This window comes from Pseudophryne corroboree, chromosome 3 (assembly GCF_028390025.1).
Source record: "Pseudophryne corroboree isolate aPseCor3 chromosome 3, aPseCor3.hap2, whole genome shotgun sequence".
Lineage (NCBI taxonomy): Eukaryota > Metazoa > Chordata > Amphibia > Anura > Myobatrachidae > Pseudophryne > Pseudophryne corroboree.
In genome coordinates, this window is record NC_086446.1 from 104,969,545 (window position 1) to 104,986,165 (window position 16,621).

Consider the following 16,621-nt stretch of genomic DNA (forward strand, 5'->3'; position numbering starts at 1 on the left):
GGTGCCGTGGACAAGCCAAACGGCAGCGTCTGAAACTGATAGTGACTATTCTGTACCACAAACCTGAGGTACCCTTGGTGAGAAGGGTAAATTGGGACATGTAGGTAAGCATCTTTGATGTCCAGAGACACCATATAATCCCCTTCTTCCAGGTTTGCAATCACTGCTCTGAGTGACTCCATCTTGAATTTGAACCTCTGTATGTAAGTGTTCAAGGATTTTAGATTTAAAATTGGTCTCACCGAGCCGTCCGGCTTCGGTACCACAAACAGTGTGGAATAATACCCCTTTCCCTGTTGCAGGAGGGGTACCTTGATTATCACCTGCTGGGAATACAGCTTGTGAATGGCTTGCAATACTGCCTCCCTGTCTGAGGGAGACGTCGGTAAAGCAGACTTTGAGGAATTATCAGTTTTTTATCGGGGGAAACCCACGCCTCATCACACACTTCATTTAATTCCTCGGATACAGGAAAAACTACAGGCAGTTTTTTCTCACCAAACATAATACCCTTTTTAGTGGTACTTGTATTATCAGAAATATGCAAAACATGTTTCATTGCCTCAATCATGTAACGTGTGGCCCTACTGGAAGTTACATTTGTCTCATCATCGTCGACACTGGAGTCAGTATCCGTGTCTGTGTCTGCCATCTGAGGTAACGGGCGTTTTAGAGCCCCTGATGGCGTTTGAGACCCCTGGACAGGCACAAGCTGAGTAGCCGGCTGTCTCATATCGTCAACTGTCTTTCGTAAAGAGCTGACATTGTCACGCAATTCCTTCCATAAGCTCATCCACTCAGGTGTCGACTCCCTAGGGGGTGACAACTCTATTATAGGCAATTGCTCCGCCTCCATCTCATTTTCCTCCTCAAACATGTCGACACAATCGTACCGACACACCGCACACACACAGGGAATGCTCTGATAGAGGACAGGACCCCACTAGCCCTTTGGGGAGACAGAGGGAGAGTATGCCAGCACACACCAGAGCGCTATATATAGACAGGAATACCACTATATAACGTGCTTTTCCCTTTATAGCTGCTATTATCAAAACTGCGCCAAATTAGTGCCCCCCCTCTCTTTTTTACACTTTTCTGTAGTGCAGGACTGCAGGGGAGAGTCAGGGAGACGTCCTTCCAGCGGAGCTGTGATGGAAAATGGCGCCTGTGTGCTGAGGAGATAGGCTCCGCCCCCTTCTCGGCGGCCTTTTCTCCCGCTTTTTGGTGAATTCTGGCAGGGGTTAAAATACATCCATATAGCCCTGGGGGTTATATGTGGTGTATTTTCGCCAGCCAAGGTGTTTTACATTGCTGCTCAGGGCGCCCCCCCCTAGCGCCCTGCACCCTCAGTGACCGGAGTGTGAAGTGTGCCTGAGTAACAATGGCGCACAGCTGCAGTGGTGTGCGCTACCTTGTTGAAGACTGATGTCTTCTGCCGCCGATTTTTCCGGACCTCTTCTTGCTTCTGGCTCTGTAAGGAGGCCGGCGGCGCGGCTCCGGGACCGGACTCCGAGGCTGGGCCTGTGTTCGGTCCCTCTGGAGCTAATGGTGTCCAGTAGCCTAAGAAGCCCAAGCTGGCTGCAAGCAGGCAGGTTCGCTTCTTCTCCCCTTAGTCCCTCGATGCAGTGAGCCTGTTGCCAGCAGGTCTCACTGAAAATAAAAAACCTAAAACTAAACTTTCACTAAGAAGCTCAGGAGAGCCCCTAGTGTGCACCCTTCTCGGCCGGGCACAAAAATCTAACTGAGGCTTGGAGGAGGGTCATAGGGGGAGGAGCCAGTGCACACCAGGTAGTCCTAAAGCTTTACTTTTGTGCCCAGTCTCCTGCGGAGCCGCTATTCCCCATGGTCCTTACGGAGTTCCCAGCATCCACTAGGACGTCAGAGAAATACTGTTTATGTCTTTACCAAAAAGAATATCTCCATTAAAAGTCAAAGACTCCAGAAACTTCTTGGATTCTGGGTCAGCTTTCCATGTACATAGCCAAACTGCTCTGCGAGCTGCTACTGCTGAGGATGATGCCGGAGAGGCAATTGTACCCATATCCAAGGCTGCTGCTTCCATAAAAACAGCAGCCTCTTTGATATGTGCAATATGAGATTTTTGCTTTCTATATGCCAATGAAAGATCATTCTCCAATGCATCAGCCCAGGCTGCCACTGCTTTTGCCATTCAGGCTGAAGCCATGACTGGTCTTATGATTGCCCCAGACAAAGAGAAAATTGTTTTTAGAGAACGATCTATTTTCCTATCCGTGACATCATTTAATGATGTTGAAGGCAGAGGTAATGTAGATTATCGCACCAATCGAATAACATGCTGTAACGACACAGCCGACGCGTCGTGTCGCACAGTCATAAAATACACGCGGGTACTTTCCTAGCCCTGGTCCTACCCATGGACTCCACTAATTGCCGATATGTTATTAATTATATGCCAGGCAATATTGTATTGTGTTATTATATTGTACAGTTATATTTATCTGTTATATTGGAAACATGTATTTTATTTGGTTATACTGTGTTCAATGTGTGTAATTATTAACAGGAATAAGTCTATGCCAGAGTGTTATTTAACATGGTAAACAATTAATTGTAATGTAAGTCCCCTAGCTGTACAATCAGATGTGATTAGGATGAGTAGGTTCAGAAGTAAACAGGTTATGTATGGAGCCTGCAGGTAATCTGATCACATACACCCCATTGTGTACAGGAGCCCAGACACCTCGTCTCCTCTGTGACCTCCTGACTGACCAGCTTGTGTGATGAATAGACAGGGGAGGATACAACAAGAGTGAGCTCTTCTGTTGAGGGTGAGATCTACACAGAAGGTCAGAGAGTGTGGAGTTCCTGACCTGAGAGGAATGTGGTGTATTGCTTCTGAAAGCTACTGGTAGGATAGCGCTTCCAGTGTGCTGAGGCCTAGAAGCATTGTTGTTTTATCCTCTCGTTCCAAAAAGGCTACTGGACGTGCACTGAGGACGAGGCTGCCAGTGTGCTGAGTGAGGATTGTGTCTGGATGCATTGTGGACACTGGATGACAAGCTTTTCCTGGGAGTGCAGACTTGGCGGCTCTGCTATATAAATACTCCCTCAAACATCTGTAATCCTATACTACTGTGGGGACCTAGTAAGTGAGATACCATCCTGGCATGTAATAGTTACTGTTTTAGTGTACTGTGTGTGTATTTTTACAATAAAGGGCATTTGCCAATTTACTAAACTGTTTACCTGAGTGATCTGAGAATCCGTATCCGCACACATGCGTATCTACTTTGGGAGCCATCTATCTTTTTAAACAGTCCCCAGCCGGAAGAGGATAATGGGAATTCAATTTCTTTGGAATTCTAAATTTCTTACTGGGTGTGACCCAAGCCTCTTGCATAATTTCCATCAACTGTTCTGACCCAGGAAACTCAGTCCTAACTGTTTTTGGTCGTTTAAACACAGGTGCCTTAGATTTTACCAAAAGCTCTGCTGCCTCCGCTAAGGACAGAATGGCTTTCATAGCACTAATTAGCCCAGGTATGTCTGCTGAGCTGAGGACTTCATCCTCTTCTCTGTATGCAGACCGGGAGTGTGATGAGTCCTCATCCTCTGATGAGTCCTCATCTGAAACATGTGTAGACTGTGAAGATGTTGTTTCATGTCTATGTGATTTACTTACCACCGGCCTTTCAGCCTGTTTTTGTTGAGAGGCTGCCGATTCCTGTACTGGATGTGATTATCCCCAGGTGGAATGTTGCATGTAAGGGTTAACAGGGTAAGCTATTCCTGGTATAGGAGCTGGCATTATCCGCTCAGCTATACTGGATGTCTGTGCAAAAGTAGCCCATGGGGGTTCAACTTGAACCTGTGCCTGCCTTGGATTATTCAAGAGGCTTTGATGATAGCTAAAACAATTTGCACATAATCCATGTTGAACCAGATCCTGAGAGGTTAACCCAGCTTTGCAAGACAAACATGAAATAAGAGTAGGTGCTGCTGTGGAGAGTGTATCCTCCTCACCCTTGCCTCTCTTAGACATGATAAATAAATCAAGCTCCCGTACAATGTTTACTACACAGTTTGTGATTGCAATCACTTTAAAATTTGTTAAAGTAACACACAATCTGATCCCTCCCTGCCTTGCACCAGCATTGAGGATCGGAATACACAGAAACTGACAGAATTATAGTAAAGTCAGCAATCACACTAGCAATCAGTCACAGGTTATACATTAGTATAATAAGCATTATGAGCACATAATCAACTACAAATACATTTCAAGTATGTAGGAGAAACACAATACTGCATTAACTTATATAGGAGTTTTAGCCATATTCAGTTGCACAGCAAAAGAAACAGCAGCCATAGTTTACAGACTCATATGCATCAGGCACTTATCCAACTATTAGTACTCAAAGGTAGATAGAGACTTAGTGCTGTATCACCCGGCTCAGGAGAGTGGGATACAGGGAGACTTCACCCCGTTTCCAGGATCGATCAATACGTTAGTGAACGCTGAGTGGATCCAGGCGCTATTAGTGTACACAACCGCCCGTGAACCTACAGTGAATACAGACACCAAAGTGAACACTGGTGCACCAGTCATACAGCCGCCTATTCTGCGACTGGGTCCTTTTAGATACACAGCGTCTCAGACGGAAGCGGGAACTCAAGTTCATGTCGGGAAACTCTGAGGAAACTGGTCAAGAACCGGGGGGAGGGGCGACCAAGGGAGTGTCTTACTCCCCACTGCTGACATCATCCCTAGGGATCACGGGCTCATACTATTCCTGGAACCTATGATCCCTGAGGCCTAGCGCTGGTGCACCCGAGGTGGTCTCCATCCCGAAACAGTGCGGCTGTGTTTTGCCTGTCCCCTACTAAGCCGAACCGATGCCTTACCTTCTCCCCGTGCTCCGACCACAGCCTGGTAACGTCTGCTGGACTTGCTAGTACATCATATACAGATGCCCGCCGAATCAGCACCGTACTTCTGGGTAAGCATTGTCGCGACTCAGCGGGGAGTTGTTGGAGCGACTCTTTCTAAGGTACATATATTACGCTTTTTAGAAAGATCTCAAAAAAAAAAAACCTAATAAAACTCTAAAAATAAAATAAAAAAGCTTATGGCTGCTAAAAACCAGCAGCCCATTGACCATGGTCCGGCTCCTGCCGCACCAAACAAAAAACTGATTTGCCTGAGACAGGAGGCGGGGATATCGGGATGGGCCCGTTGCATTCTGGGAGGCCGAAAGATTTGATCGTTTGGTGCCAATACGCTGTCGCTACCTCATATCCCAATGTTATCATGTGGATTACCTGTGGACCCTGCAGGAGAAATGAGAACAGTTAAAACTTGATGGTTTGCAGAAAAGCATTTCCCAGACATTGACCGTGCCCATTTCGCTTTCCAAATGCTCAAAAGCGGACATAAGCATTGTATCTCTGGCTTTGCAGTGAAATAAACCTGACATTTATTGGCACGGTTTAGGTTGGGCCTGAATAGGAAGGTAGTATGATCTTTGCCAAGCAAACAAGCTATTTTTTCTATAAAAATAATATAGGCAAACCTACCTTTCTATAGTCTTCCAATAACTCTTCTTCAGGCGTTGGGTTTAAACACTGCACAAGTCTGAAATGTTAAAAGTAACTAGTAAAGGGCCTTTCCAATAGCCAGTACGTTCTATAAGCTGCACAATGGCCATTATAATCCATCAAACACAACGGAGCTGTTTCGGTGAAAGTACGATAGAAATATGTTACCGGATTTCAGTTTCTGTTATTTTATTCATAAAGGAGTTATACCTGCTGTGTTTTTTTAAAGCACTATTTAGACCTAATAGAGAATATGTATTGTGCAATCAAAGAATAGATTTTTATACTTGCAGTAAACCATTTTCTGTGTATCCACTGGGGGACACTGAAAAAACGGAATATAGTGACAGTCAGCTGGATATTTAGCACTAATAAGTCGGAACTCCTCCCCCTCTACATCACGCCACGCCACTAGGAAACTCAAATAATCACACAACACAAGAGCAATCAGGGAAAAAGTGATGCAATAACAAAACAAACCATATATAAAATATAACCTACCAGACCAAACCTTCCATACATATGAGGGATAAGAGAAATATTATGCCAAAAAATTTATCTGCAGGTAAACCGTGGAATGGAGATCACAGCAAAAAAAACAAAAAAAACCCACAGAAGCCAAGACTAACACTAACCACAAAAGAAAGTAAAACCGAAAAAAACACAACACAGGCGGTACCGAACCAGCCGCCACCCTACCCACCAAGGTATCTACAGCACTTAAGCCATGGTTCCCATATTTTGAGAAATTTTGCTTAGTGGGGTCAGTGGAGGCCCAATCTGCTCACCCAGAATACCTAGCAAAACCACTAGTGAAAAACCAACCACCCTGGAAATAAAATGGGCCAGAGGTGCCAGTGGGTAGTATAGTCTAAGATTAGAGAGGTAAATCTGCCCAAGCCCATAGTCCTAGAAAAAGTATATTGCATATTCAGAAGCTTCCCTGCAGAGACAACATAAACTGACCTGAAAAGGAGCGCAGGATCGCGCTACACACAGACTAACTAAAGCTGCTACAGGGAGCAGAGAGCACTTCACCGATGGGTACTCCGGGAGTGTCTGAGTACCATCACAGCCGCTGGGTGCCAAGACGCTACAGAGAGCACTTTAACACTGGAAACAGCGGGAGCATCCCGGCATCATCATAGCCACCAGGTGCCTTGAGGAAACGGGTGCAGCGGCAGCGGAGAATTATCTTTACTGGCATTATAGAGAGCACCTTACCGCCAGACACAGCAGGAGCGTCCCAACATTAACAGCCGCCAGGTACCTTGCGGAGATTACAGGTACAGCGGCAGCGGGGAGTCGTCTTTGTCAGCATTATTTCTCCTTCATCCACTAGGGGCCACTGGAGCGCAGTTACAATGGGGAAATAGTAGGCAGTAATTGGGAGCTGGCACTTTAAAAATTCCAACACTGTGGCTAGCTCCTCCCCTACTATCTCCCCTCCAAGCCAGTCTTTAATTTGTGCCCAAGGGAGCTGGTTCACTTGGGTCTTCTCTGAAGAAAATTTTTTTTTTTTAAATCTTACTTACATCCACAGACTGGCAGCTTTGCCACTGCCAGTCTGCACCGTGGGAGGCTGCCGGCGGGGTCCCATCGCAGCTGCGTGCGGCTCGGGATGGGCCCTGGCTGAAGGAGACACTAAGCTCTCTGGAGTCGGCCGGACACCGCTGCGTGCGCCGCGTGTCGGGGCCGCTCCGTCGGCAGAAGATACCGGCAGCACGGCAATGGTAAGTATACGTGGCCAGACACCGCTGCGTGCGGCGCGTGTCACGGTCACTTTACCACATTATGCTGAAAGCCCCCCAGCCCCCCCTTCCTTCCCCTCCCTCCCTCTCTCCCTTCCCCCACTCGCTACAAGTTTGAGTTAGGAGGTGACACGGGGCTTGAGCAGCTCTGGCTATGCACTTTATTTATTACTGCATGGGGGAGGAACACAGCACTCAGACGGCTTTTCTCCCGCCCGCGCTCCCGTCCGCCCCCCTTCCCGCTCGGATTCCCGCTCAGCGCGGCTCACAGAGCCGCTACGGGGATCCTTCAAAGCGCGCAGAGCAAGTTCAAATTTGGCGCCTTTGCGGAAGGGGGCGGAGCTTATTCCCGCTCTGCTCCGCCGCAAACAGCGCGCGCTGGCGGCCACTTCCTATTCACAGCGCGGGACGGAGAAGCGCAACGGAGGGAGCCTGTACAGTGAGACAGTTACAGTGGGGACAGGGGGCACGAGGGGCATAAAATCCTTAGTACAGCCTGTCACTGCACATTATAGGGCAGGATAGATCGGGCTGCTGTGGCTGCATTTTCCCTACTCTCTCCCCTCCCTCCACTTCTGCTTATTGCGGTTTCCTGTGGGGGAGGGTCACGGTGGTTGGTGCTGCCATGGCCAATAAAGGCTCCAGGGCAACACAAAAACAGGTTCATATTGTATGTGAGGAGTCAGAGCCATCTGCTCAGCCCTCCTCAGAACCCCAGAGCGCCCCTGCATGGACGACACAACTCTCAGAAGTTATGTCTTTGCTGACTAGGGAACTGAAAGCCTCTCGGGAAGATAGAGAGGCGGCCCGGTTCCGACAGCTTGTCCCGGTACCGGAGCCAGAACCTGCATGGGCAGTCTCTTTGGCAAAGTCAGTAGAAGGGCTCTCTAGGGCTGTAATCCCTTCCCAAGCCCCGTCCTTTAGTCCCTCTCAACAGGCTTCTAAAAAGAGATTGCTAGCCTCTGTGTTACAGGACTTGGACGATGATATGCCTCAATTAGATGAGGCGGGGTTAGATGTACAGGATGTACAGAATGTTGATATACAGGATACTGATGACGATCAGGTATACGGGGACTCTGAACCAGTAGCTCAGGGTATAGAGGCTCTTATTACTGCTATTCGTTCAGTATTACAGGTGGAGGACACAGAGCAGGATGCCTTACGCCCTTCAAGGTTTGGCACCAACCAATGCCTGCCGGTGACTTTTCCAGTTTCGGAGGAGCTGGATGCGCTCATCACGGCAGCCTGGAAGCATCCAGACGCAAAATTTCAGGTATCAAGAAAACTGTTGTCTTCCTATCCTTTTCCAGCAGATAGCAGGAAACGTTATGAGACCTCTCCGATTGTGGATCCTTCGGTGTCTCATCTGTCCAAAAAGACAGTCCTACCGGTTCCGGCGGCAACTTCGCTTAAGGAGGCGTCGGATCGGAAGTTGGAATCCACCTTGAAGACTATTTACTCGGCGACGGGGGTATTGCATCGCCCGGCGCAGGTAGGTTGTTGGGTCAACAAGGCGATCGAAGCTTGGGCGGAGCAATTGTCCGCTGGAATTCGTGACGAATTGCCGGCGGATCAGTTGATACAGTGGGCGGAACACATCCGTGAATCAGCCCTTTATCTCTGCGAAGCGTCCAAGGACATATGTATACTCGGAGCTAGGATTTCCGCTTTAGCAATTGCGGCCCGCAGAGCTCTCTGGCTCCGGCAGTGGCAAGCGGATACGGAATCCAAAAGGGCAGCAGAGGCGTTGCCCTTTACGGGTGAGGTTCTATTTGGTAAGGATCTGGATGCCTGGATCTCTCAGGCCACCGGTGGTAAGTCGACTTATCTTCCCTCGGCTGCTCCAGCCACTCGCAGGCCATATAGGGGTCCCTCCTTTCGATCCTTTCGTGCCCCTTCCAGGTTTCGAGGCCAGGCCAGGGGAGGAACTTCTACCTTCCGGGGCCATAGAGGTAGAGGCAGCGGCAGGGGTAGAGGTTCCGCAGCCTCAGCCCACTCAGAGGGTAAGTCCTCTACCACTACCACCGCATGACGGGCTCCCCTCCCACCTGGGAGATCACAGAGTGTGAGCTCGTCTGTGGGAATTCAAGGAGATCTGGGTACAGTCCTGTCCAGACGCTTGGGTCCGGGATCTAATCACTTGCGGTTACAAGCTCGATTTTCAGGAACAACCGCCCCAGCGTTTTTTTACCACGGGTTTGCCAGTTTCCAACAACCAAAGAAGTGCCTTGCAGGCAGCGGTCCAGAAGCTTCTATCCGCAAGGGTGGTGATCCCTGTTCCCTCTCATCATCGGAAACAGGGCTATTACTCAAGCCTGTTTCTCGTACCGAAGCCGGACGGCTCGGTCAGGCCAATCCTGAACTTGAAGGATCTCAATCCACATTTGAGAGTATTCAAGTTCAAGATGGAGTCCCTCCAGTCTGTTATTGCGGGGTTGGAAAGAAACGAGTTTCTGGCATCCTTAGATATCAAGGATGCATACTTACATGTTCCCATTTGGCCTCCTCACCAGGCTTTTCTCCGGTTTGCAATACAGGACACTCATTTCCAGTTCCAGGCCCTTCCTTTCGGTCTCTCTTCGGCTCCCAGAGTGTTCACAAAGGTCATGGCGGTCATGATGGCCCTGCTTCGGAAGCAGGGTGTGACGATTGTTCCCTATCTGGACGATTTGCTAATAAAAGCAAGCTCGACAGAACTGTTGCTTCGGAATATCCGGCTGACGCAGGACCTTCTGCTTCGACACGGGTGGATCCTGAATTTCCCGAAGTCTCAATTGTGCCCCTCGCAACGGCTGTTGTTTCTGGGGATGATTCTCGACACGGTCCGTCAGAAGGTTTTCCTTCCTCAGGACAAGATCCTGTCTCTGCAGACACTGGTAAGGTCGGTTCTTCGACACCGTCGGGTGTCAGTGTATCTGTGCATTCGCCTTCTGGGAAAAATGGTAGCAGCGTTCGAAGCTCTTCCGTACGGTCGCTTCCACTCTCGACCGTTTCAACTGTGTCTTCTACATCAGTGGACAGGATCTCATCTGTTCCTTCATCAAAGGGTGACGCTATCTCCAAAGGCCCGGTCGTCGCTTCTCTGGTGGCTCCAGTCGACGCATCTGTTGGAAGGAAGGCGGTTCGGGGTATGGGATTGGACTCTCCTCACCACGGACGCCAGTCTGCGAGGCTGGGGGGCAGTGACCCTGGAACATCGGTTTCAGGGGCGCTGGTCAATACACGAATCCGCTCTCCCCATAAACATTCTCGAACTAAGGGCGGTGTACAATGCTCTGCTTCAGGCGCATCACCTACTCCGCGGTCGAGCAGTCAGAGTTCAGTCCGACAACGCCACGACGGTGGCGTACATCAACCGTCAGGGCGGCACTCGCAGCCGAGCAGCGATGAGGGAGGTCACCAACATCCTCCTCTGGGCAGAAAGGTATGCTCTGTCCTTCTCGGCGATATTCATACCGGGAGTGGACAATTGGGAAGCCGACTATCTCAGCCGGCAGGACATGCACCCGGGAGAATGGTCACTACATCCCCAGGTGTTTTGGCAACTGGTCCGCCGGTGGGGAAAACCACAGATCGACCTCATGGCGTCCCGCCTGAACCATCAGTTGCCTCTTTATTACTCTCGGACGAGGGATCCGGCCGCAGCGGGTGTGGATGCTCTCACGGCTCCTTGGAATTTCCAGTTCGTTTACCTCTTTCCTCCTTTCCCACTGTTGCCGCGGGTTCTGCAGCGCATCAAGAGAGAAGACGCTCTGGTCCTCCTGGTGGCTCCGGATTGGCCACGCAGGGTTTGGTACTCCATCCTGCACCTGTTGTCAGTAGCCGAGCCTTGGCCCCTGCCACTACGAGACGATCTTTTACAATAGGGTCCTTTTCTTTATCCAGACTTACGCAGGCTACGTTTGACGGCGTGGCTGTTGAGAAAGCCATCTTGAAAAGGAAGGGGATTCCTCGTACGGTTATACCTACTATGCTTCGGGCTAGAAAGTCAGTCACATCTTCTCACTACTACCGCATTTGGAAGGCTTATGTAGCCTGGTGTGAACATCGAGAATTTTCTCCTTCTGTGTTTTGCTTAGCCCGCCTTCTCCGATTTTTGCAGGCAGGTTTTTCAGCAGGCTTACGACTGGGTTCGCTAAAAGTGCAGGTCTCTGCTCTTTCGGTTTTCTTCCAGAAAAAGTTAGCCCTGATGCCGGAAGTTCAGACGTTCTTTCAGGGAGTTCTTCGAATACAGCCTCCCTTCCGCCCTCCGACAGCACCGTGGGACCTCAATCTGGTCCTCTCCTTTCTGCAGTCCTCATTGTTTGAGCCCCTGGAATCAGTGGAGATCAAATATCTCACTTGGAAGGTGGTTCTTCTCCTGGCACTGGCTTCAGCTAGACGAGTGTCGGAACTTGGGGCTCTCTCTTGTAGGTCTCCTTACCTAGTGTTTCATACGGATAGGGCTGAGCTTCGTACTCGTATGTCTTTTCTACCTAAGGTGGTGTCTGATTTTCACATCAATCAGCCGCTTGTGGTCCCGGCCCTCTCGGGGGACTCTCCGGATTCGAGATCATTGGACGTTGTCAGGGCGCTCAGGATCTATGTGGATAGGACTTCAGCTATTCGAAAGTCAGATTCCTTATTTGTTCTCTACGATGCTGCTCGCCGGGGTTGGCCGGCTTCTAAGCAGACTTTGTCTCGATGGATTCGACTGACCATCAGACAAGCTTATTTGGCAGCTTCTCGGGAACCTCCATCTTCAATTTCGGCGCACTCTACGCGCTCTGTGGGACCTTCGTGGGCGGCTGCCCGGGGGGTCTCCATCACTACTTTATGTCGGGCGGCTACTTGGTCGGGCCGACATACGTTTTGTCAAATTCTACAAGTTTGACACGTTTGCGGCCTCTGCATCGCAGTTTGGCCGAGCGGTTTTACAGGACTCTCAGCGCTCTCCCACCCGTTTTGGGAGCTCTGGGACGTCCCCATTGTAACTGCGCTCCAGTGGCCCCTAGTGGATGAAGGAGAAATCAGGATTTTGGTACTTACAGATAAATCCCTTTCTCCGATTCCACAGGGGCCACTGGACGCCCAAACAGCGCTGTTTCCTCCTATTTTGTTTTTGGCTTACCGGGTTTGCAGATCACTATGTGACTGTTTGTTTGGTTCAGTTTAACCTTTTGGTTACGTTAAGTTCCAGATTTGTTTTTGTGTTATCCTGGTTTACATGGCGGAGTTGACCTCCTCTACCTTCAAGTTTGTTTGTTACAGCTCTCCTCGGGCACAGTTTTACGTAGACTGGCTTGGAGGGGAGATAGTAGGGGAGGAGCTAGCCACAGTGTTGGAATTTCTAAAGTGCCAGCTCCCAATTACTGCCTACTATTTCCCCATTGTAACTGCGCTCCAGTGGCCCCTGTGGAATCGGAGAAAGGGATTTATCGGTAAGTACCAAAATCCTGATATTTATTCTCACTAGATACTGCACTTAACGGACTACAGCAGCTCATTGTTAGCAATATATATTGTATCATTTCAAGGGAGATAACGGCATAATTCTGAAATACAAGTGGAGATTCACAAGATTGCAATAAATATTCCTCTGGATAAGGCCACCTTTAAAGGTTATCAGCACCAGTGGCCGCGAGGACAGGGAGTGATTTCAAATCCATGAAAGTGGTAAATATATCACACTTTCACATATAAATCTCCTATCCGTATGTTGTTTAAAGCTACTAAATGAGGATAATTGTTGCCAGTCATTTCATTGTGGCAAACTACTGTAACTTTCCATCAAGCAAAGGTCTCTTTATTATTGCTACACATATAACTAAATGCTGGTGATTGCTGCTTTGATGTTTTTGATCCTTTGAGCAATAGATTGTTATTTGCATTGTTGAATTTTAATTAGTTTTCTAATTGTGGTAAAACCAGAACATTATTAAATATGCCGGCTTATGCTTATTTTATATTGTATAAATGTTGTAGATAATAATATATATATACTTTTTTTGAAAAATAAAAAAAAGACATTTTCCCATATACCAGCGCTTTCCTTCTTTGTATATATTTTCATGGTTGTTTTGGGTTGAGTATACCCATAGAAAAGCAGCAGGTGTTTGATTAAACGGGTGGTATTCAGTATACCGATTGGTGGGAACCCGGCGCACAGTATACCGGTGCCGGCATATCGACACCTTTTCTCCCTCTTGAGGGTCCACGACCCCCCTGGAGGGAGAACAGATAGCATAGCACGCGTATCGCGCCACCGTGCCCGCAGCATGGCGAGCGCAGCGAGCCCGGAAGGGGCTCATTTGCGCTCGCCCCGCTGTCTGCAAGCTGGCGGTCGGGATACCGGCACCGGTATGCTGGCCGCCGGCAACTCATGCTACACCCGGGTAAACTAATAGGCGCCTGATTACATTCCTGTTATTTACTTCCCTGGTGACCGTATGTCAACAAGTGCAGTGATGCGACTCAGCGGTCCACACACCATGATCAGAGGAACACATCCAGGGGCCAGTGTGGACAGAAAAGAGCAACAATGGTCATCGGCAGTCAACATGGCAGGGAAAGGCAGCAAGCATGCATGCAATGAGCATGCAGTGATCACTCCCATCACCGGGAGGGCCACGAAAGCAAGGTTTCCACACAGCATCAGATAGCCCAAGGGTAAGGAGGCAGACCTGTGCAGGAGCAATCAACATCATGGTGGATATTTCAGGAGAGCTAGAGATCAGCAGTTCACACCATTCAACAACAGGTCAAGCACCCCAGCCCATCCACCCACTTCAGAAGCCTTTGAAAACTGCTCCACCCCGTCTCTAAATCAGAGGGCACAGCTTGCCAAGATCACTGAAGCTGAAATCCTAGCCACAATAAGCCCAGCATCCAAAGTCACGTCTCCCAGGTATACGGATGTGACCAAAGTTAGCAAATCCACTCTAGGTATACCAGACTGCAAACCCTCCGCCAGTTGCTATGACCACCTACGAAGAGATTTACTTACCCAAGCCAAAGTTAATATGGCTCTAAGGGAGGCCCAATGTAAACTGAGAAAAGGATAGCTTTGATCTTCCTATTTCTTTGGGAGTACCTCATGAACCATCTTTAGGACCAACTTCAACAGTCGCGCTTACAAATCCTGAATTTTATTAAAGAGGTTGTGGAGCTAATTATTATAGTGCTAAATTTAAAGTGCCAAAAATCCAGCTGAGCCTCTCTGTGTGCGCCCAAAGAGGATGTAACAAACAAGGGTTTTCCAGAATTAAGTGTAAATGTAAGGGATGGCGCATAGGCAATTAGTGCAGAGCTGGACGTACCTTACGATTGGTCACACTTTGCATATGTGCGTAACTGCAATTTTTTTGTGTAAACATTTTAAGTCAGACTTTTGAAGGCAATGAGTTCAACTCATCACCAATCCCTGCAACACTGAACTTGCAGCAAGCAATAATTGCTTGTAAAGTATTTTAACTTACGAGGGGTATGCAATAAGTTTCTGGATGCACAAAAAGTATATTTACAACAAGTGAACATTAATTTTTTTCAAAGTATTCGTCAGAAGAGTCTATGCAAAGCTGCAAGCTCTCAAACCACTTGGTGAAGCAACTGGACCAGTCCGAAGCAGGTATGTCTCCGCCATATTAGTTGAAGGCCCCTGCAGCTTTCAGTGACTCATTACGAATCCCATGCATCTTGCGCTTGATTTGTTGGAACACAAAGAAGTCGCAGGGGGCCAGGTGTGGACTGTGTGCCACAAAAGCTCATGGATGGGTTCATGGGCCAAAAAATTCACCGACTGTGGGCAGGTGTATTGTCGTGATGAAGGGCACTATGAGTGTGAGTTCTTGGATGCCACCTGTAAAAAAAAAAAAAAAAAGGGTTCCAGTACTTGGGTGGCGTACCAGTCCCTACTGACGGTGCACTGTTGCACAAGTGGTACAGGTAGCTATATGACCAGTCTTGGCCACAAAAATAGCCGCAATCTGTTTGGTCAAGCTGCGCTCATGTCGGAACTTCTGTGGTAGCGAACCTCCAACAGGGGTCCACAGGGCAGGCTGTTTGGCCTCAGGGGTCGAAACTGTAAATCCAGGATTTATCGCCACTGATGGTCTCCCAGAGTTTGAGCATCCGCCAAAAAAACTGGCACCATGTTGTGGCACCAAGTCACCCGGACCTCCTTCTGCTCTCGAGTCAGCTGGTGGGGCACCCAGCATGCAGAATCCTTGCTTGAGTTAAGCTTTTCGTAGCGTATCAAGCGAATAGATCTAGAGGAGATGCTTATCTCCTTCTCTAACTGAGCCACAGTCACCGTGGCAACCTCCTCAACTATGGTCCTCATGGTAGCAACATTGTCCTCAGTGATGGCGGACACAGGTCGGACGCAGTGCTCCTTATCTTCAAGGGACTGTCTACCGCTCTGTAATTCTGCAAACCACTAAAACACAGCGGTTCAGGATGGTGCTTTCTCCCCCAAAAGCAGCTCACAGTCGGTCAAAGCTCTCCTGCTGTCGTAGACCACTCCTATAGTCAGAACATGATGACTCTCCAGTGGACCCTGTTGAGCTCCATAATGAGTTTGTGAAGGAAGTGAACATGCTGACTACTTTGGTGCGCAGTGCTGCTTATATAGGGTTCTGTTCCCTCAAATTTCACAAAAACTTTGGGTCAGAGATTACACAGTAGTTCACAACCAGTCAGATTGTGTCTACTCTACCTATGCACTGCACATCCGGAAACGTATTGCACACCCTTCGTATGTATCTACTTGTCAAGCAAAGAGCCAATTTGTTTTAAGTGAGTCTGAAAAGATAGCAGTCTGTGCCTGATCATCCCACGACCCCTCTTCCCTATTTTCTAATTCTAAAACTTGTTAGGCAACCTAGACTATTACTATTTAAGATGGGCATACATTGGACCCTGTTCAGTAAGTATTGCAAATTATGCTTTTTAGCAGAATTTGCAATCCTTTGATTCGCATGCTGGGGGCCGACCATCGCAGGGCAAGGCCGCCTAGCATGCTAACTGCTGCCCCCATCTGTGACCCGCACTAATTGTGATCGCACCGCAGTTGGTGCGTGATCACAGAAATTAGGGAAGCCTCCTGCGCCCGCCGCCATCTTTTTGATCGGAGCGGCTGCGTGTGACGTCACGCAGCTGCCCCGATAACGCCTCTGCGCGTTCGCAAATACTGCAGGGTGCCCGCAGTAAATGCGGGCGCATGTGTAGGATGGGCCCTGCGCACATGCCCGCCGGCCAAACGCAGAAATTCCAGTTGGATTGCGATTTGTGATCCAACGTGAATT

General features: G+C 48.8%; 1 protein-coding gene across 4 annotated transcripts in view; it reads right to left on the reverse strand.

Annotated features, from left to right (window-relative positions):
• The window catches only part of TDRD12 (tudor domain containing 12), a 614,823-nt gene that overhangs the window by 303,683 nt on the left and 294,519 nt on the right, over positions 1-16,621 (reverse strand). For all 4 annotated transcript variants that reach the window (XM_063958365.1, XM_063958363.1, XM_063958366.1 and 1 more), the window contains one exon: positions 5,563-5,620. In XM_063958365.1, the coding sequence (XP_063814435.1) occupies positions 5,563-5,620 (58 nt within the window). The remainder of the gene's footprint in view (positions 1-5,562; positions 5,621-16,621) is intronic.